The sequence below is a fragment of the Rutidosis leptorrhynchoides genome, chromosome 11 (assembly GCF_046630445.1).
Source record: "Rutidosis leptorrhynchoides isolate AG116_Rl617_1_P2 chromosome 11, CSIRO_AGI_Rlap_v1, whole genome shotgun sequence".
NCBI classification, from domain to species: Eukaryota; Viridiplantae; Streptophyta; class Magnoliopsida; order Asterales; family Asteraceae; genus Rutidosis; species Rutidosis leptorrhynchoides.
Genome location: NC_092343.1, coordinates 141085645 through 141107819, shown reverse-complemented (window position 1 = coordinate 141107819; position 22175 = coordinate 141085645). Strand labels below are relative to the sequence as shown.

Sequence of the window (22175 nt, the reverse complement as noted above, 5' to 3'; positions counted from 1 at the left end):
GATTATTAAATTTTGATCAGAATTCGGTTTGCTTTATAGGGATTTTTGATTTTTGGGGCTCCGCGACTCGCGGTGAATTTTGCCTTCAAACTCCGCGAGTCGCGGAGTTTGAAATTCCAGCTCACATCTTGGAGTCTTTCTCTGCCGACGGTTTTTATTATATATATAATATATATATAATTAATGTAATTAATTATATATTATATTATATTTATATACATAGTTAACTTGTAATTTTTAGTCCGTTGCGTCGAGCGTTAAGAGTTGACTCTGGTCCCGGTTCCGGATTTTCGAACGTCCTTGCGTACAATTTTATATTTTGTACTTTGCGTTTTGAATCTTGTACTCTTGTAATTTCGAGACGTTTCTTATCAATAATTGGAACCTTTTTGATTGTCTTTTGTACTTTTGAGCTTTTTGGTCATTTGCGTCTTCAATTCGTCGAATCTGTCTTTTGTCTTCACTTTTTATTATTTAAACGAATATCACTTGTAAATAGAACAATTGCAACTAAAAGCTTGTCTTTCTTGAGGAATAATGCTATGAAATATATGTTCGTTTTTAGCATTATCAAATATTCCCACACTTGAGCGTTGCTTGTCCTCAAGCAATATTGTCTTGAAATACTAGAATCACTTCTTTATTCTTCACTCTTTGTACATCAGTGATTTCTATACGGCGGTATAAACAATGGTAGTAACGATATGGTTTACAGTCCCACATGACTATAAAAATTTAGATCCATTAAGGAAATTGGATCTTTATGAAAACATTTGATCTTTTGAAAATTAAATCTAGTTTTTACCCTAGTTAAGTTTTCCGGGATAACCCTTTACCGGTGTTTGCAAAATATTTTTGTGGGTTTGGTGGGGTTCAGAATTGAAAATTTTAGCTCAAAACTTGCTGTTTTGTGTCACCCACTTGCTAACCTTGTATTTGGAAAGCAACACGTCCAGTTTACTTGTTCCGTATATTACCTTTCGGCAAACTACCGTCCGGTTGTAAAGGAAAGCGTTGAACAAGCAACTGTTAAGGCAATGTCCCGTGACATGCTTTTGATTATGGTCTATAACGTGTCGGACGCAATTACTATCCTTGGTAGGAGCAATAGTAAAGCTCACCCTTATAATTTTTCGGTATGGCACAAGGTCATGTCTTTGACCATTATGCAATCACCGTTCTTACGGTTGACACCCGATTTAGTTCAGGTGACCTAATGAATTCCAGGTGAATTCCTAGGATTTTACGTTCAATGGTAATGAACGCATTGAAAATAGGGTTTTCAGAAAACAAATCGGTTTATAATTTTGATCAAAATATTTTCTCGTTCAAGCTCGAGTTTAGATATCATTTAATTCCATGAGTTTGTAATTCTCAATCTTTAAGGTCAATCTCTAGGATTGAGTAATATCAGTCTTAAAAGCTGATTTTTGATCTTTAAGGAGATTATCCTTTCTGGGGATCTGATTCATTAGTCTTATCAAGCTAATTTGCATGGTGCCCCCCCATTGTACGAGATAAATCCTTCTCATGGTTAGGATAAATCTGACCACTTGGCGACCCTATTTAATGCTGAGGTCCGTGGATTTCCTGCTGATTTTAGTTATGACTTTTCTAGATTTTTCGTCAACCTACAGCTGGTCTGGACGACAACTTCATGACCTAAATCAAGAAGCGCGTGTCTTTTTCGGAAGACTTTACTTCCTTTTAATGATGGAATTGATTCATCGTGTAGATCCATCTCTTCTTTTCTTTCATCGGGTAAAACAGTTTAGTTTAGTCCAAAGCAAAAGTATTTTCAGTTATTTGTTACAGATATATGTGACATATGTTTAAGATAACTTGGTAAATTTTCCTACACTTGACTTTTATTTTCCTTTTTATCGTCCTCTATTCCATTTTAAATGAATTTTAACATTTTAGTTTGTTTCTTAATTTATGTCCTTTCCGAGGTAACAATAATTTCGGTGTTAAAACCTAGTTTTATCGTTCATAAATATGTATAAACATGATTTTGAATTCATTTAATTGAAAATTTTGAAAAATTTTACTAGAATTGGGTAGTCAGTATATAAGACTAGGGCTGTTCTTTTTTATCAGAGAGCACTAGATTCTAATACAACTACTGCTTTACTAGTATTTTTAATGGTAACCAAGTGTATAAAGTAAAAAATTTTAAAATCCGAAAGAATTTAACCCCTTCCCACACTTAAGATCTTGCAATGCCCTCATTTGCAAGAAATCAGTGACAATTTAAATTATTGAGGGTGATTTGTGTGAAAATGATTAAATTTTACCAAAGTTTCCAAATATATTGGCGTTTGTTTGCTGAATGATAAATGGTGCACATCATTTGTTCATTCCGTCTTGTTGTTATTTCACATATATTTTGCATCTTGTCGTCAAAATTAGTTGCTTTTGCTGAACTTAATGCCAGTCTTTGAAAAGTTGTTTTACCCTGTTGTGTACATAAGATAAACTGCAAACATATATACATATTTTTGAAGTTTGGTATATTACCCCACATTCAAAAATTATTAAAATCTAAGAATAAAAGTTAGACAATTATAAAAATGATTACAATATTAACAAAAGTATTAAACGTATCAATAATTACAAATTACAAGATAAAAAAAAAAAATAAGTAAACTAAGGATGATATTGGTACCAATAGGGGTTCCAGGCATAACCATAAGTGCTATAGAATGCTTCGGCAGGGTCATACGTAGGATATGGTGGCTGCATCTCTATAGACCAAGGAGGGAAGATGGGTTTCGGTGTAGGAATATAGTTTCTACCTATATGTTGGCAATGAGCTATGATCTGGTTCTGATGAACTTGCCAATCTTCAAATGCTCTCTGTCTAGCATTTTCGTATTCCTGAGAAGCTATAAACCTATGCATTTCTTGCATCTCATTCCCCCCTCCTACATTACCTTGCTGCTGGTTTCTCTCCACCTGTGGATGTCTACCATGGTATCGTACTGCGGCGTTATTTCGCCTCTTCAAAACTTTCGCACCATGGTATACATTTAAACCTATAGTATCGCGGGGTTCCGGTTCTTCTACTAATAATCCCCCCCGACTTATATCCACACCGAGATATTCACCAATCAAAGTAATAAAAATACCACCTCCTATTATGCTATGTGGTCGCATCCCCCGAACCATAGCTGATAAATAATAACCCACACAATATGGTATACTTACAGCGCTTTGTGGGTCTCGAATACACATATGGTAAAACAAATCCTGTTCATTTACCTTTTCTTTGTTTTTACCCCTTTGTGTAATCGAATTAGCTAAAAACCTATGTATTACTCTTAATTCGGCTCTATCTATATCCAAATAAGAGTAATTTCCCCCTTTGAAACGGTGATGGCTTGTCATTTGACTCCACACACCGTGTGTATCAAAATTTTCATCTATCTTTCTACCGTTTAGTATCAATCCTCTACAATCGGCAGACGCTAACTCCTCAGGCGTATATATACGTAAAGCCTGAGCCATGTCCAGTAAAGACATGTGGCGCATCGAACCGCCTAACAAAAATCTAATAAAAGAACGATCGGTTAAACTAGCTACCCGATCATTCAACTCTATACTACATAACAATTCTTCACACCATACTTTATATACAGGTCTACGTATGGTGAATAAACATAACCAGTCATTAAAAGAAGAATTACCATACCTCTGTACAAGTAATTCCCTAATTGGCCCGGCCAATTCTACAGCTTCTAAGGGTCCCCATTCTATGACCCTTGGTACCTCAACAACCTTAGAATGAAGAGTATGCAAACCCCGTTGATATTTTGGATAATCTATCCAAAGTCTGTCAAATCTCAGGTTCGGGTGCAACTCTTCCAAGTGCATATCAGAAAAGGTCATGACTGGATGAGGTATATCCTGCTTGTAGTAGTTATTCACCTCCTGTTGTTCCAAATTCTCAGCAGGAGCATTGCGGGCTTGGGATGAAGATTCACCCCTTTCATTCTGCAAAACACATCAAACACAATTTTTGTGCATCCAAATATGCATTAGTGTCAGCAAAATCATCAATCAAAATAATTACAATGACATTATCAATTTATATCAAACTTAAGCTCATTTTCATATTTTCATCAAATCTACACTTTTTCAAATAAGCATATACGAAAATGTTCGTCAAGTTCATAAGCATTCAACTCAAATAACATGTCAAAATAATCATTACTAGCAATTAAACAAGTCTCAAATGGCATTATCTTTCAAAAATCAAGTTCATGAATTTTAGACTTGAAAAAGTCCACTTTAATTCTCAAAATCATGTTTAGGCTCAAAGTTTGGATCATTTAACTACCTAGACATGTTACACTACTCAATTTAGCAACAATTCATGACAAAAATCGGCCATAACCTGTTTATATCAAAAAGCCCCAAATTGCTCAAGAACACAAACCCTAGATTATTCAAAATTTGAAGTTTAAGGCTTCTAATCATGTTAAACAGCATCAATCTAGGTTATACAAGCATAATACATAAACAATTTAAGTCTAATTACACTAAAAAGCATCAAAATCAATTTGGGGGAAAAATAGCTCAAGAACACCAAATTTCGGATTAAATGGTGTTTAGGTGTAGAAATTTACCGTTTTTCTTGAGTAATTCTTAGATAGCATCCTTCTCAACATGATTTTAGCAAAAAATTTGGTGATTAACGGTTAAAAATTGGGATTTTTGGGGGTGGTTTTCGGGTTTTTCGCGTGCAGTTTTCACTGTGTTTTTATTGTTTTGGGGTTGGGACTGATCTGTTGTTCGGTTATATTTTTTTTCTGATTTTTAGTCCCTCCGCGAGTCGCGGGGATTAACCCTCCAAACTCCGCGACTCGCGGAGTTTGGTATTTTTTTATTTTTTTTTTTTATAATCATTAACTTATTAAAACAATTAAGTAATTAATTTTAAAATTTTGTTTCCCTTGTTATTTAGGACGAGGTCGTTTCGGATCGATGTCCTAGTCCGTCCTTCGACAAAATTTTAAAATTTGTCTTTTTGTAGCGATTGTTTTAAAAGCTAAGATTTTTTGGGTTTTTTCAATGTTTTTGGCATACTCTAATTTAATAAGATTAAAAATAATGATAATAAAAGTTCTCGTCCCTCCCTCGGGTAAAGCAATTTCGGTTCAAAGACCTAGTCTTCAACTTACGATAAATTTTAAAAATCATATTCTTAACTTAATGAGATAAAGTAAATTTTTGTTTTTAAATTCACACAACTTAAATATAAAATTCAAAATTAATATTAAAAATTCACACCAAACTTAAAATTTGAAATGCATAAAATTAAAAATTAATATTTTAAAAATTAAAAATTCACACCAAACTTAATTTAAAAATTTATAAATTCATACCAAACTTATATTAATTTTTCAAATATTTATAATTTTAAAAATATTGTTTTTACAAAGTTTACAATATTAATTTAAGATTTAAATATTAATTTTAAAAACATGGTAAAAATAAAATTAAAAATCTTTTTGTCTTTTTATCCCACTTTAATCAATCAAATATTATCAAAAATATGCGCCCCTCTTTTCGGTAAAGTAATTTCGGTTCCAAGACCTAATTTAACTCATGACGAATTTTTGAAATATTTTGGGTTGATTGTTTAAAGATATTTATACCTTAAGAATAAACGTTAAATTTCGCAGTGATGTAATAAATTTTTGAATGATATCAATAATTTCGGTCGCCAAACCTAATTTTATTCAATACCAATTTAATACTTTTTAGCGAACAAATTAGCGTTTATTATCAAAAGGTTAAAAATAAAAATAAAAATAAAAACTGTACAGACATACCTGTGAAATAGATTTCTTAGTTATATGATCTATCCCATTCATAAGATAGTCGGTTTAATTGGTTTTCCATGGCTACATAGGCGTAACCTCGAGCATTCAGTATCTTTTCTTCTAAACATATGAACGGTCCGTCTCTGCATAAAGTAACAAATTCGGTATTTGAATAGGTTTGATTATTTGAACATTTACCTCCATGTGACCATTTTCCGCATTTGTGACATCTTTCTAGGTGTCGTGCTCTTCTTTTCGCTGCGGATTTTGATTTTCCTTTACCAAATTGTAACTTATTATCTTCGCATCTGGATTCTTTTCTAACTCCGTCCATTCTTTCTCTGATTACTGATACTATTTCACTCGGTAGTATGTCATTATTATGTTTAGTGATCAAAGCGTGTAGCATTAGACCATGGTTTAGTTCACAGGCAGTCTTCATTTTGTAAAAACCTAAAAAAAATAAAAATTCAGAATGGGGGGAGAAGACTAGTTCTTTAGGGTCTGCTAGGGAAAGACCAATCGGGTTCCATTCTCGGAACTACACGAGAACAGAACAACTAACTCTAGATAGCATTTTCTTTTTAGAACATTTGAATCTCCCCACACTTAGGTAGCCGTGGTGTCAAAATTGTGATTAACTTCATCGTTAATTTCTCTTGGTCCATAATCAACTTGCATATCTGTGACTTTTTCTTTAAGCCATTGGTCGGATTCCTATGTAATTTCCACAATTTCAACTAGTTTCTCCTTTTCTTTAGGTGATAGATTGGATACTAACCGGTTACATAACTTAAAGTTCCCCTTGGTTCTAGCATCGCGAATCCGTTTAATAAGTTTCTTCATTGAACTATTAATAACGGGATCATTTAATTTCGTATCAACAACGGGGTTCTTTGTTATCATGTCATCATTAGGTGTTACTTCATTTTCCCCACACTTAGGCGTTTCATTATTGCTAAGTATTACCGTTGGAGTTGGTAAAAACACATGGTTCTTACCAATTGTTTTTACTGGTTCAACGGTTTTGGCTGGTGGAGATTTAGACTTTCGAATCATAAAGGTGATCGATTTGTCACCACTTTTAAGTGTCATTCTTCCATTTCCTACATCAAATAACGCCTTGGTGGACGCTAAGAATGGCCGACCTAAAATTAGAGGAATGTTTGGGTCCTCTTCTATGTTAATGACAATAAATTCGACTAGAAAGGTTAAATTGCCTACTTGAACGGGTAGGTTGTCAGCAATTCCAACTGGGTGCTTAATGGTTTGATCAAAGAGTCGAACACTCATATCCGTTGGACTTAACTTACCTACTCCTAATCTCTTATATAATGAAAGAGGCATAACACTTACACTTGCACCTAAATCTGCTAGTGCATCATACATGACACAATCACTAAGTAGACAGTGAACAATAAATTCACCCGGATCACCTACCCTAGGTGGAGGTTTTGGTGGAACTGTCTTCACCGGGTTTACTTCTATGGCTTTTGTTTCTTGTACTTTCTTATTCTTTTTCTTCTTCTTCTTTCCAGAAGTATCACAATCTTTATTACTTATTACTTGCTCATACTCAACTCCTTTTCTTGGAAACGGGATGGGTGGTTTGTATGGTGCCACCACTGGCTTTACATATTCGGGTAGTGGTGGTGTAACTTCTTCATTGTTACTCTCATCTAAAACCTTCCCATCTTCTGGTGCTGGTTTTTCAGAATTCGTTGAAACCATATTAACATTCTCATTCCGAGGATTTACTTCAGTATTACTCGGTAGCTTTCCTTGTTCCCTCTCACTCATCATGCTAGCAAGAGTACCTACGTGTTTTTCTAGATTCAAAATGGAAGCTTGTTGAGTTCTTAATGACTGATCAAATCTCTCGTTCGTTTGGGTTTGAGTTTCAATAAATTGTGTTTGAGATTCAACTAGCTTGAATACCACGTCTTCCATATTTGACTTTTTCTCTTCTGTTTTTTGTTGTGGTTTATATAAGCCAGGTCTTTGTTGATTGAAAGTGTTGTTTTGAGTTGGTTGGTTATTCGGACCTTGTTGGTTATACCAGTTATTTTCGGGTCCTTTTGGATTGTAAAGAATGTTTTGATTTCGATTGAAGTTTAGCTTTGGCAGTTGATAATTATTTTGATAATTATTTCCAGGCCTTTGGTTCATATAGGAAACATTCTCTCGTTGTTCCAATGTTGGTTCAATGTGACAATCTTTCAATAAGTGTGGTCCACCGCATAGCTCACAACTGATTCGTATTGCGTGAATATCTTTATTCATCTTTTCCATTCGTCTTTCGAAAGCATCTATTTTTGCTGAAACGGAATCAAAATCATGGCTAGAATCGGCTCTAGCCACTTTAGATGAACGAAAAATATCTTTTTCTTGGTGCCACTCATGCGAGTGGGAGGCTGTGTTATCAATAATTTTGTAAGCTTCAGTTGCGGTTTTCTTCATAATGGAACCACCAGCTGTTATGTCGATGTCTTTTCGTGTAGCAACGTTGACACCTTGGTAGAATATTTGTACTATTTGATAAGTGTCTAAACCGTGTTGAGGACATCCTCTCAACATCCTTCCGAATCTTGTCCACGCCTCATATAATGTTTCATTTGGCTTTTGTGTGAACGTAACAATTTCTCCTTGAAGTCTCACGGCTTTAGATGCCGGAAAGAATCTTTGAAGAAATTTTTCAACTAAGACATCCCATGTGTCAATCGCCCCTTCAGGTAACGATTCTAACCAATCTTTGGCTTCTCCTTTTAAAGTCCAAGGAAACAACATGAGATAGATCTGCTCATCTTCCACTTCTCGGATTTTGAATAGTGTACAAATTCTTTTAAACGTACGAAGGTGTTCGTTAGGATCTTCATTCGGTGCACCACTGAATTGGCATTGGTTAGTTACCATGTGTAGAATTTGTCCTTTGATTTCATAATCTGGCGCATTAACTTCTGGCTTAATAATGGCGTGACCTTGGCCCGTGCGTGTGGCTCTCATTCGATCTTCCATACTTAGAGGTTCCGTTACTTCCATAATTGAATTTGTTGAATACGAATCACTAGAGGATTCTGATTTAATGGTTTGTGGCTCAGGAGGAATAATTAGTGGTTCAAGATCTTGGAATTGTCCTTGAATATGCTCCGGGTTCTTAATTGTGAAGTCGGGTTCAAAAGATGGATTATCGGAAATTTGAGTTGGAGTTCTTGTTCGACTAGATGACGATTCTAAAGAAAAATCAACGGCGACAATATTTGCTAAATGTCTTGATCTAGTTACAGGTGGTGAACGTACAAAAGGTGGTGAACGTCTTGCTCGGTGCATTCACTGAATATCCTATTAGTTTTTAAAAGGAAAGAAAAATTATAATAAGTTATCCAACCAATAGACTTTTCTGATTTTGCCCACGTTTCGAATAGCCAAAAGATGCAGCAGAGGGGCAGGATTTGTTTGGTCTCAATATAATTGAGGACTGTTTGGCTCCAATAACCCGGTCCACGTACAAATCCAACTATTACTACGAACCAGAAAATTTTGATGTCTATCAATTTAACCACTTAAAATAAATTTTCGTAATTTTAAGAAATTTAGATAAGAAGTAGAATAAAAATCTATGTCCTAAAACTAGAATGGCGAGAAATAAGAGAGAAAAAGAGTTCGTCGCAAAAGGTCTAAAAAGAAAAAATGGTTGAAAAATAAAAGGTGACGGAAAAATAAAAGAAACTTATAAAAACTTAAAAATAGTTGACTAACCTAACCTTATTACTACAACTAACTTAAAATTATAATCGCAAATTGAAATTACTAATTGGAATGATAATTGATACATAGTAAAAGGTGTCTAAAAATATTAAAGCTTACAGGAAAAACTATATCCCAAATGGAAATAACTTAAAAAGAAACTAAAACTTAAAAAGGCGTCGCAAAATTCTAAAGTACCTAAATCTTAGTCTAAAGAAAAAGCACTTAAGAAATTCTACGGCAAAGCCTAAAAATCTAGGAGTAAAAATAACTATAGCAAAAACTAAGTTTAAAATTAAATATGAGCTAAAAATACAAATATTACGCTACAATGATTAAAAAGGGACAAAATATAAAAATATATAAAAAGTTGTAAAAAGTACAATTTTTATAAAAATATTATTTTTATATTATTTTATTTAATAAAACTACTAATTTTACAATTTAATTAAAACTAATTAATACTAAATACATAAATTAAATAAAAAGTAAAAGTTAAAATAAAATTAATAATAATAATAATAATAATTAGGGTTAAATAATAATTATAATTAATTAAAACCCGTAATTAATGCTGGATTAGGGTTTCTGTTCGTGTGTCAGAGAAGCTCCGCGAGTCGCGGTAATTAATGCAGAAAACCCCGCGAGTCGCGGGGTTCCAGAATTCAGATGACAGCTTTAAATTCGACGCGTTTTTTCTTTATTTACTATTTTTTTTTTTTCTTTATATCTGTTTTCTGTTTTTTTTTTCTATAAATAAAAGATAGTTAATAAAACTTATATTTTTTATAAACTAAAATAAAAATAAAGAAACTTATAAAACTTAAATATTTAACAAAATCTTAAAAATGCTTATATTTTTGTTTTTTCTTTTTATATTTTCGAATATTTAAAACGTATTTTTACAAAAACGACTTTTAATAAAAGTAAAATAAAAATCTTTTTTTTTTTTTATTATTAGCGTTGCGCTTCCGGCTTTTAAGATAGTTCCCCGGCAGCGGCGCCAAAAATACTTGATGTTATGTGAGGTGTATACGAAATAGTTTATATTTTACTAGGAAAAACTATTAAATACGATACAATTTTACACAAGATATTTATTTATTTATAGAATGGATATACTTAAACCTTGCTACAACACTTATAGGCAGTGTACCTAATCGTACAGTAGTGTAGTTTTTAGTAAGTCCGGTTCGTTCCACAGGGAAATCTTTAAACAAAGCTCAACGCTATATTAGTTTACTTTTATAAAAATACAAATATATATATATAAGTAATATTATTATTATAAAGGGGGGTTTTTACCGTTTAATGACCGGTTTGTTGATTTTAAAACTTTAGTCGCAGTTAAAACCTAATGTAAAATATTAAATAAATAAAAGACTTAATTTAAAGTGCAAAGTAAATAACAATAATGAAATTGCGAATAATAAAAGTGCGATAAAATAAAATTGCGATAATTAAAAAGTACGATAATTAAAAATGCAATTAAATATAATAACAATAAAAAGTGCGATAATTAGAAGTGCAATTAAATATAAAATAAAGGAAATTAAATATGAAATAAAAGAATTATACTTATTTAAACTTCCGTAATCATGATGTTTGACGTGTTGATTTTAGTTTTATGCCCCATGGGTTAATTGTCCTTTGTCCTGGATTATTTAATATGTCCGTCTAGTTTTTGTCCATAACAGTCCATCAGTCATAAATATAAAGTGCGAGTGTCCTCGTCAAATTATTATTATACCCGAAGTTAAATATTCCAACTAATTGGGGATTCGAATTGTAACAAGGTTTTAATACTTTGTTTAATGAATACACCAGGTTATCGACTGCGTGTAAACCAAGGTTTTACTACTTTGTTAACAATTACACCAATTACCCTTGAATGTAATTTCACCCCTGTTTTAATTATTCTAGTGGCTATTAATCCATTCCCGTGTCCGGTTAAATGAACGATTATTCGTACATATAAATACCCCGCCCATCGTGTCCGATCGAGTGTATATGGTAATTTATAGGGACGCCCAATTGTAAATCTTTATATTAACATTAACAAACTTTCATTTAGTTAAACAAATATAAAGCCCATTAATAGCCCATAGTCTAATTTCCACAAGTGTCGTTCTTTTGTCCAAACCCCAATTATGGTACAAAGCCCAATTACCCAATTTTAGTAATTAGCCCAACATCATGATTACTTCGTTTTAAATAAGCATAATAATAACTTAGCTACGAGACATTAATATAAAAAGGTTGAACATAACTTACAATGATTAAAAATAGCGTAGCGTTACACGGACAGAATTTCGACTTACACCCTTACAACATTCGCTAACATACCCTTATTATTAGAATTATAATTAAAATTAAAATTAAAATATAAATTATATATATATATATCGTATATATGAGAGAAGAGAGAAAATAGATTATTAAATTTTGATCAGAATTCGGTTTGCTTTATAGGGATTTTTGATTTTTGGGGCTCCGCGACTCGCAGTGAATTTTGCCTTCAAACTCCGCGAGTCGCGGAGTTTGAAATTCCAGCTCACATCTTGGAGTCTTTCTCTGCCGACGGTTTTTATTATATATATAATATATATATAATTAATATAATTAATTATATATTATATTATATTTATATACATAGTTAACTTGTAATTTTTAGTCCGTTGCGTCGAGCGTTAAGAGTTGACTCTGGTCCCGGTTCCGGATTTTCGAACGTCCTTGCGTACAATTTTATATTTTGTACTTTGCGTTTTGAATCTTGTACTCTTGTAATTTCGAGACGTTTCTTATCAATAATTGGAACCTTTTTGATTGTCTTTTGTACTTTTGAGCTTTTTGGTCGTTTGCGTCTTCAATTCGTCGAATCTGTCTTTTGTCTTCACTTTTTATTATTTAAACGAATATCACTTGTAAATAGAACAATTGCAACTAAAAGCTTGTCTTTCTTGAGGAATAATGCTATGAAATATATGTTCATTTTTAGCATTATCAATAGCTACTAGAATAATTAAAACAGGGGTAAAATTACATTCAAGGGTAATTGGTGTAATTGTTAGCAAAGTAGTAAAACCTTGGTTTACACGCAGTTGATAACCTGGTGTATTCATTAAACAAAGTATTAAAACCTTGTTACAATTCGAATCCCCAATTAGTTGGAATATTTAACTTCGGGTATAAGAATAATTTGATGAGGACACTCGCACTTTATATTTATGACTGATGGACTGTTATGGACAAAAACCAGACGGACATATTAAATAATCCAGGACAAAGGACAATTAACCCATGGGCATAAAACTAAAATCAACACGTCAAACATCATGATTACGGAAGTTTAAATAAGCATAATTCTTTTATTTCATATTTAATTTCCTTTATTTTATATTTAATTGCACTTCTAATTATCGCACTTTTATTTATTGTTATTTAATCGCACTTTTAATTATCGTACTCTTTAATTATCGCAAGTTTATTTTATCGCACTTTTATTATTCGCAATTTCATTATCGTTATTTACTTTACGCTTTAATTTAAGTCTTGTATTCATTTTTAATATTTTACATTTGGTTTTAACTGCGACTAAAGTTTTAAAATCGACAAACCGGTCATTAAACGGTAAAAACCCCCCTTTATAATAATAATATTACTTATATATATATTTGTATTTTTATAAAAGTAAACTAATATAGCGTTGAGCTTTGTTTAAAGATTTCCCTGTGGAACGAACCGGACTTACTAAAAACTACACTACTGTACGATTAGGTACACTGCCTATAAGTGTTGTAGCAAGGTTTAAGTATATCCATTCTATAAATAAATAAATATCTTGTGTAAAATTGTATCGTATTTAATAGTGTTTTCTGCTAAAATTAATAACTATTTTATATACACCTCGCATAACACCAGTTTTCATCGATGACATACTTATTTACTCAAAGAATGATCAAGAGCACGAAGAACATTTGAGAAAAGTGTTAGCAGTATTAAGGAAAGAAAAACTGTACGCTAAGTTTTCAAAGTGTGCATTTTAGTTGGAAGAAGTTCAATTCCTCGGTCACATAGTGAACAAAGAAGGTATCCAGGTAGACCCGGCAAAGATCGAAACCGTTGAAAAGTGGGAAACCCCAAAAACTCTGAAGCATATACGTCAATTTTTAGGATTGGCTGGTTACTACAGAAGATTCATCCAAGATTTCTCCAAAATAGCAAAACCCTTGACTGCATTAACGCATAAAGGGAAAAAATTTGAATGGAAGGATGAACAAGAGAAGGCGTTTCAGTTATTGAAGAAAAAGCTAACTACGACACCTATATTGTCATTGCCTGAAGGGAATGATGATTTTGTGATTTATTGTGACGCATCAAAGCAAGGTCTCGGTTGTGTATTAATGCAACGAACGAAGGTGATTGCTTATGCGTCTAGACAATTGAAGATTCACGAGCAAAATTATACGACTCATGATTTGGAATTGGGTGCTGTTGTTTTTGCATTAAAGACTTGTAGGCATTATTTATATGGGGTCAAAAGTATTATATATACCGACCACAAAAGTCTCCAACATATATTTAATCAGAAGCAACTGAATATGAGACAATGCAGGTGGATTGAACTGTTGAATGATTATGATTTTGAGATTCGATACCACCCAGGGAAGGCGAATGTGGTAGCTGACGCTTTGAGTAGAAAGGACAGAGAACCTATACGGGTAAAAGCTATGAATATAATTATTCGTACTAACCTTACTACTCAAATAAAGGAGGCGCAACAGGGGGTTGTAAAAGAAGGAAAGTTGAAGAATGAGATACCCAAGGGATCAGAGAAACATCTTAATATTCGGGAAGATGGAACCCGATATAGGGCTGATAGAATTTGGGTACCAAGGTTTGGAGATGTGAGAGAAATGGTACTTAAGGAAGCACATAAAACCATATATTCAATACATCCCGGAGCGGGGAAGATGTATAAAGATCTCAAGAAACACTTTTGGTGGCCGGGTATGAAAGCCGATATTGCTAAATATGTAGGAGAATGTTTGACGTGTTCTAAGGTCAAAGATGAACATCAGAAACCATCAGGTCTACTACAACAACCTGAAATCCCGGAATATAAATAGGAAAACATTACCATGGATTTCATTACTAAATTGCCAAGGACTGCAAGTGGTTATGATACTATTTTGGTAATAGTTGATCGTCTTACCAAGTCAGCACACTTCCTGCCAATAAGAGAAGATGACAAGATGGAGAAGTTAGCACGACTGTATTTGAAGGAAGTCATGTCCAGACATGGAATACCAATCTCTATTATCTCTGATAGGGATGGCAGATTTATTTCAAGATTCTGGCAGACATTACAGCAAGCATTAGGAACTCGTCTAGACATGAGTATTGCCTATCATCCACATACTGATGGGCAGAGCGAAAGGATGATACAAACGCTTGAAGACATGCTACGAGCATGTGTTATTGATTTCGAAAACAGTTAGGATCGACATCTACCGTTAGCAGAATTTTCCTACTACAACAACTACCATTCAAGCATTGAGATGGCGCCGTTTGAAGCACTTTATGGTAGAAAGTGCAGGTCTCCGATTTGTTGGAGTGAAGTGGGGGATAGACAGATTACGGGTCCAGAGATAATACAAGAAACTACTGAGATAATCATCCAAATTCAACAACGGTTGAAAACCGCCCAAAGTCGACAAAAGAGCTACGCCGACATTAAAAGAAAAGATAGAGAATTTGAAATTGGAGAGATAGTCATGCTTAAGGTTGCACCTTGGAAAGGTGTTGTTCGATTTGGTAAACGAGGGAAATTAAATCCAAGGTATATTGGACCATTCAAGATTATTGATCGTGTCGGACCAGTAGCTTACCTACTTGAATTACCTCAACAACTCGCGGCTGTACATAACACTTTCCACGTCTCAAATTTGAAGAAATTTTTTGCTAAAGAAGATCTCACTATTCCGTTAGACAAAATCCAAATCAACGAAAAACTTCAATTCATCGAAGAACCCGTCGAAATAATGGATCGTGAGGTTAAAAGACTTAAACAAAACAGGATACCAATTGTTAAGGTTGGATGGAATGCTCATAGAGGACCCGAGTTCACCTGGGAACGAGAAGATCAGATGAAGAAGAAATACCCACACTTATTTCCAGAAGATACGTCAACACCTCCAACTGCTTAAAATTTCAGGACGAAAAATTTTTAACGGGTAGGTACTTTAGTGACCCGAACTTTTCCATGTTTATATATATTAAATAAAGTTGATATTTACATGATTAAGTGTTTCCAACATGTTAAGCAATCAAACTTGTTAAGACTTGATTAATTCAAATAGGTTTCATATAGACAATTGACCACCCAAGTTGACCGGTGATTCACGAACATTAAAACTTGTAAAAACTATATGATGATATATATATGGATATATATAGTTAACATGATATTATGATAAGTAAACATATCATTAGGTATATTAACAATGAACTACATATGTAAAAACAAGACTACTAACTTAATGATTTTGAAACGAGACATATATGTAACAATTATAGTTGTAACGACATTTAATGTATATATATCATATTAAGATATATTAATACATCATGATATCATGATAATGTAATAATTTAATATCTCATTTGATTTAATAAACAATGGGTTAACAACATTTAACAAGATCGTTAACCTAAAGGTTTTAAAACAACACTTACATGTAACGACTAACGATGACTTAACGACTCAGTTAAAATGTATATACATGTAGTGTTTTAATATGTATTCATAAACTTTTGAAAGACTTCAAGACATTTATCAAAATACTTCCACTTAACAAAAATTCTTACAATTACATCCTCGTTCAGTTTCATCAACAATTCTACTCGTATGCACCCGTATTCGTACTCGTACAATACACAGCTTTTAGATGTATGTACTATTGGTATATACACTCCAATAATCAGCTCTTAGTAGCCCATGTGAGTCACCTAACACATGTGGGAACCATCATTTGGCAACTAGCATGAAATATCTCATAAAATTACAAAAATATGAGTAATCATTCATGACTTATTTACATGAAAACAAAATTACATATCCTTTATATCTAATCCATATACCAACGATCAAAAACACCTACAAACACTTTAATTCTTCAATTTTATTCATCTAATTGATCTCTCTCAAGGTCCATCTTCAAGTTCTAAGTGTTCTACATAAATTCTACAAGTTCTAGTTTCATAAAATCAAGAATACTTCCAAGTTTACTAGCTCACTTCCAATCTTGTAAAGTGATCATCCAACCTCAAGAAATCCTTGTTGTTTACAGTAAGATATCATTCTAAACCAAGGTAATACTCATATACAAACTTTGATTCAATTCCTATAACTATAACTATCTTAATTCGAGTGATAATCTTACTTGAACTTGTTTTCGTGTCATGATTCTACTTCAAGAACTTTCAAGCCATCCAAGATCCTTTGAAGCTAGATCATTTCTTGTCACTTCCAGTAGGTTTACCTACTAAACTTGAGGTAGTAATTATGTTCATAACATCATTCGATTCTTACATATAAAACTATCTTATTCGAAGATTTGAACATGTAATCACTAGAACATAGTTTAGTTAATTCTAAACTTGTACGCAAACAAAAGTTAATCCTTCTAACTTAACTTTTAAAATCAACTAAACACATATTCTATATCTATATGATATGCTAACTTAATGATTTAAAACTTGGAAACACGAAAAACACCGTAAAATCGGATTTAAGCCGTCGTAGTAACACCGCGGGCTGTTTTAGGTTAGTTAATTAAAAACTATGATAAACTTTGATTTAAAAGTTGTTCTTCTGGGAAAATGATTTTTTTATGAACATGAAACTATATCCAAAAATCATGGTTAAACTCAAAGTGAAAGTATATTTTCCAAAAAGGTCATCAAGATGTCATTTTTTTTCGACGAAAATGACTACCTCTTTAGTAATTGACATGTAACTTAAATTTCTGACTATAAACCTATACCTTTTCTGTTTAGATTTATAAAATAGAGTTCAATATGAAACCATAGCAATTTGATTCACTCAAAACGGATTTAAAACGAAGAAGTTATGGGTAAAACAAGATTGGATAATTTTTCTTGTTGTAGCAACGTGAAAATTGGTAACAAATCTATATTAATCATATTCTAGCTAACTTATATTGTATTATACATGTATTCTAATATATTATGTAATCTTGGGATACCATAGACACGTATGCAAATGTTTTGACATATCATATCGACCCATGTGTATATATTATTTGGAACAACCATAGACACTCGATATGCAGTAATGTGGGAGTTAGCTATACAGGGTTGAGGTTGATTCCAAAAATATATATACTTTGAGTTGTGATCTAGCTTGAGACATGTATACACTGGGTCGTGGATTGATTCAAGATAATATATATCAATTTTTTTCTGTACATCTAACGTTGGACAACTAGTTGTAGGTTACTAACGAGGACAGCTGACTTAATAAACTTAAAACATCAAAATGTATTAAAAGTGTTGTAAATATATTTTGAATATACTTTGATATATATGTACATATTTGTTATAGGTTCGTGAATCGACCAGTGGCCAAGTCTTACTTCCCGACGAAGTAAAAATTTGTGAAAGTGAGTTATAGTCCCACTTTTAAAATCTAATATTTTTGGGATGAGAATACATGCAGGTTTTATAAATGATTTACAAAATAGACACAAGTACGTGAAACTACATTCTATGGTTGAATTATCAAAATCGAATATGCCCCTTTTTATTAAGTCTGGTAATCTAAGAATTAGGGAACATACACCCTAATTGACGCCAATCCTAAAGATAGATCTATTGGGCCTAACAAACCCCATCCAAAGTACCGGATGCTTTAGTACTTTGAAATTAATATCATATTCAAAGGGTGTCCCGGAATGATGGGGATATTCTTATATATGCATCTTGTTAATATCGGTTACCAGGTGATCACCATATGAATGATTTTTATCTCTATGTATGGGATGCGTATTGAAATATGAAATCTTGTGGTCTATTGTCACGATTTGATATATATAGGTTAAACCTATAACTCACCAATATTTTTGTTGACGTTTAAAGCATGTTTAATCTCAGGTGAATATTAAGAGCTTCCACTGTTGCATACTAAAATAAGGACAAGATTTGGAGTCCATGTTTGTATGATATTGTGTAAAAACTGCATTCAAGAAACATATGTCGATGTAATATATTTCTATTGTAAACCATTATGTAATGGTCGTGTGTAAACAGTATATTTTAGATTATCATTATTTGATAATCTACGTAATGCTTTTGAAACCTTTATTGATAAAATAAAGGTTATGGTTGTTTTAAAAATGAATGTAGTCTTTGAAAAACGTCTCATATAGAGGTCAAAACCTCGCAACGAAATCAATTAATATTGAACGTTTATAATCAATATGAACGGGACATTTCATTTGGTGATCAAGGCTTGAGTATCATTAGGATGACCAACAGTCATACCTAAGGTTGAGACATCAAAAACATTTTTCATGTTGAACAGACTACCAGTCATGTGTTGAATTGCCCAGAATCAATAATCCAATCAACACACTTATTAAGATTATTAGCAGAGATGTTAGACTTAAAAAAACTTTTAAAGTTGTTAAAAATAACATTGATATTTTTAAAGGTACCTGCAACATTGGCTTGGGCACTTCTAGTGACAGATATATCATTGATCAGACTCATAAGCTTATTAATTTGATCAAAAGTGAAAGGTGATCCCTGATTATTAGACATAGCATTGTTACTAGTAACATTTTTATTGGTGTTGTTCCTTTTAATCCAACCAGGAGGATACGCCACAATTTCATAACACCTGTCAATGGTATGCCCAGTCATATTGCACTTAGTGCACTTCAAGTTTGTGTTAGGACCTCTACCAAATTTCTTTTTATTGTCAAAAGTTTTTGACACAATAAAAGCAGATTACCTGAGACTTGAGAGCACTACCAGATGAAGTAGCAGAAGAAGAATCTCTCTGAGATTCTTCTCTGGACATAATAGAAAAAGCATTTTGAACAGAGGGAAGAGTCTCCCTGGTCAAAATATTGCTTATAATAGCATGATAACACTCATCCAAACCCATTAAAAAGTGCATAAGTTTAATTAAATCATTATGACTTTTAAATTCAGTGTTGTCACACCCACAAGAAGGCAACTTAACAAGAGCATCAAACTGTTTCCACAAGGAATTTAACTTATGATATTAATCAGATAAAGAGTCACCATTTTGAGAGATTGTATTAATCTTTTTATGCAGATTAAAAGTAATTGACCCATCTATCTTGTCATAAGTTTCTTTTAACTCATCCCACACAGTTTTAGCATATTTAGAGAAAACTTGACCAGAGAACAATTCTTCACTAATAGAGTTAAGAATCCAAGAAAGAACCACATAATTACATCTATCCCATTGTAAAGCAAGAACATCATCAGTAGTACTTTTAATTACAGTTCCATAAATAAATCCAGTTTTGTTTTATGTTTGCAGAGCTAACATCATAGCTCTACTCCAGACATTATAGTTCTCTGTCCCTTTTAATTTCAAGGAAATGAGAGCAGTAATACTAGTGTCACTACTATGCAAGTAAAGTGGATTGCCAAAATCAAGGTTACTCACTTGAGTGACAGTGGTTCCACTACCATCAGTATCATCACCAACCATTTAAACAAGATAAAAAGCAACAAGAACAGGAAACAAAGCAGACAAATACAGTTACAAGAAATGAACATAACCAAGCATAACCAATCAAGAAAGCAAAAAACATACAGTAATGGTCAAGAATCAACTATGTGCTTGATCAGGTATTCATGGATCTCAAGGATCCAGATCAAGAGTTGGGCACAGAGGATTTAGTCTAGGGTAATATAAAAAACACGAATAAATACGAGACTCCCCTTTGAAGATAGGAGAATAAAAGAAGAAACACAAAACAAATTCAGTGGAAGACTTGGATTAGACAAGCCCAAACCAGTAAAACTTAACCATAATCTTGTAGAAGAATTGGGGTTTCTTCAATACACCTTCAGAACAAATACCACAGATCCACCAACGAACCCAATAGAACGAACAGGGAGGGAGTCAGTAATCGTAAGAAGCGATTCAACCACAAATCACTTTGCTCGAATGGAATCACGGATCATCACCAATCAGCTCTGATACCATGAAGAATTATACATAATCAAACACCACGATATGGATTTTATTGATTAACACTCCAAATCCAAACAAAGATTACACAGATAACCGAATGAAGATAAAATAAGATGAAGTAAATAATAAGAGCAGACAAAATTAGTGAATATCAACAAGATAAACACTTATGCTTGAAACACTTAATCAACAACAGATTGAACAAGATAACAAGATAAAAAAATGATTGAAGAAGATCGGTTGTGGTGGTTTTGCAAGAGAGGAGCGTCCCTTTTTATATTGAACAGTAGAAACCCTAGCAGGTCATCGATCATAAAGCCAGCTCACATCCAGAAATAAAACTTTAGCCCCTCATCACTTTAGATATCACCAACACAGCACCAAACTCTTATTTATTCCAATAAGGACACCAAACTACAAAACAAGGGCATAATTAGAAATAAGGATAAGATTGCAATTTAGGATATAAATTTAACATGCATTAAAGAAGTTGCTTCACCTTGAGTTGCACCAAAATTCTTTAACAACCATTGAAGCCACAATACTTCGCAAACTATAGTCGCCATTGCACGATATTTCGGCCTCGTCTGATGAACAAGACACTAAGCTTTGTTTCTTTGTTCTCCAAGATATTGGTGCTCTACCAATACTTATGTAGTAGCCAATGTTTGATCTTTTTGTGGTCGGACAACTTAGCCAACTAGCATCACAGTAAGCCATTAAGTTCATGTTTCGCGTTGAGGGAAAGAACAAACCTTGTCCAGTTGTGGTCTTCAAATAACGTAGTAGACACACCGCAGCATCCATATGACTTTGACGAGCACAACTTAAGTACTGACTTAACTGGTTAATTGAATATGTGATGTCGGGTCGTGTAACTGTAGGGTAGAGAAGACGACCAGCTAAACATCTGTATTGTGAAGCATCTGCTTCTTCACTTGGATCATCTATGTTTAAACGAAGATTTTGTTCCATCGGGAACTTACTGGGTCAACAAGCTTGCACATCAAAATCTTCTAATATGTCTATTTTTCGTTGACTGATGAAAATATCTCCAGCCGATCGAGCAACGTCTATTTCGAGAAAATATTTGAGTGGGCCCAAATCCTTAATACTAAAGTGTTTATGTATATGCGTATTAACCTTTTTAATCATTTCTCCAACGTTACCCATCAAAAATATATCATCAATGTATATTAATGCAATGATATGAATTGTCTTTTGTTTAAACACAAACATCAAATGATCGGCGTTGGATTGTTGAAAACCTATGGCAGGTAAGAATTTTGTAAACTTTTATACCAATTCCTTGAAGCTTGCTTCAAACCGTATATCGA

General features: G+C 33.1%; 2 protein-coding genes and 1 non-coding gene across 3 annotated transcripts in view; 1 reads left to right on the top strand and 2 right to left on the bottom strand.

The window, feature by feature from the left end:
* The window catches only part of LOC139875009 (uncharacterized), an 81880-nt gene extending 61531 nt beyond the window's left edge, over positions 1-20349 (bottom strand). Inside the window, exons 1-4 of the mRNA XM_071862397.1 lie at positions 20183-20349; positions 20002-20089; positions 19622-19860; positions 19316-19500 (exon numbers count right to left, since the gene is read on the bottom strand). Coding sequence (XP_071718498.1) covers positions 19316-19500; positions 19622-19860; positions 20002-20089; positions 20183-20349 — 679 coding nt within the window. The remainder of the gene's footprint in view (positions 1-19315; positions 19501-19621; positions 19861-20001; positions 20090-20182) is intronic.
* LOC139879220 (small nucleolar RNA R71) lies at positions 8380-8486 on the top strand. Its single transcript, XR_011770074.1, has one exon. It is a non-coding gene; the product is annotated as a small nucleolar RNA R71 (small nucleolar RNA).
* Positions 20350-21333: 984 nt separating the features above from the next.
* LOC139875008 (uncharacterized mitochondrial protein AtMg00810-like) lies at positions 21334-21813 on the bottom strand. Its single transcript, XM_071862396.1, has one exon. The coding sequence runs from the start codon at positions 21811-21813 to the stop codon at positions 21334-21336; it is 480 nt and encodes a 159-aa protein (XP_071718497.1).
* Positions 21814-22175: the final 362 nt, after the last annotated feature.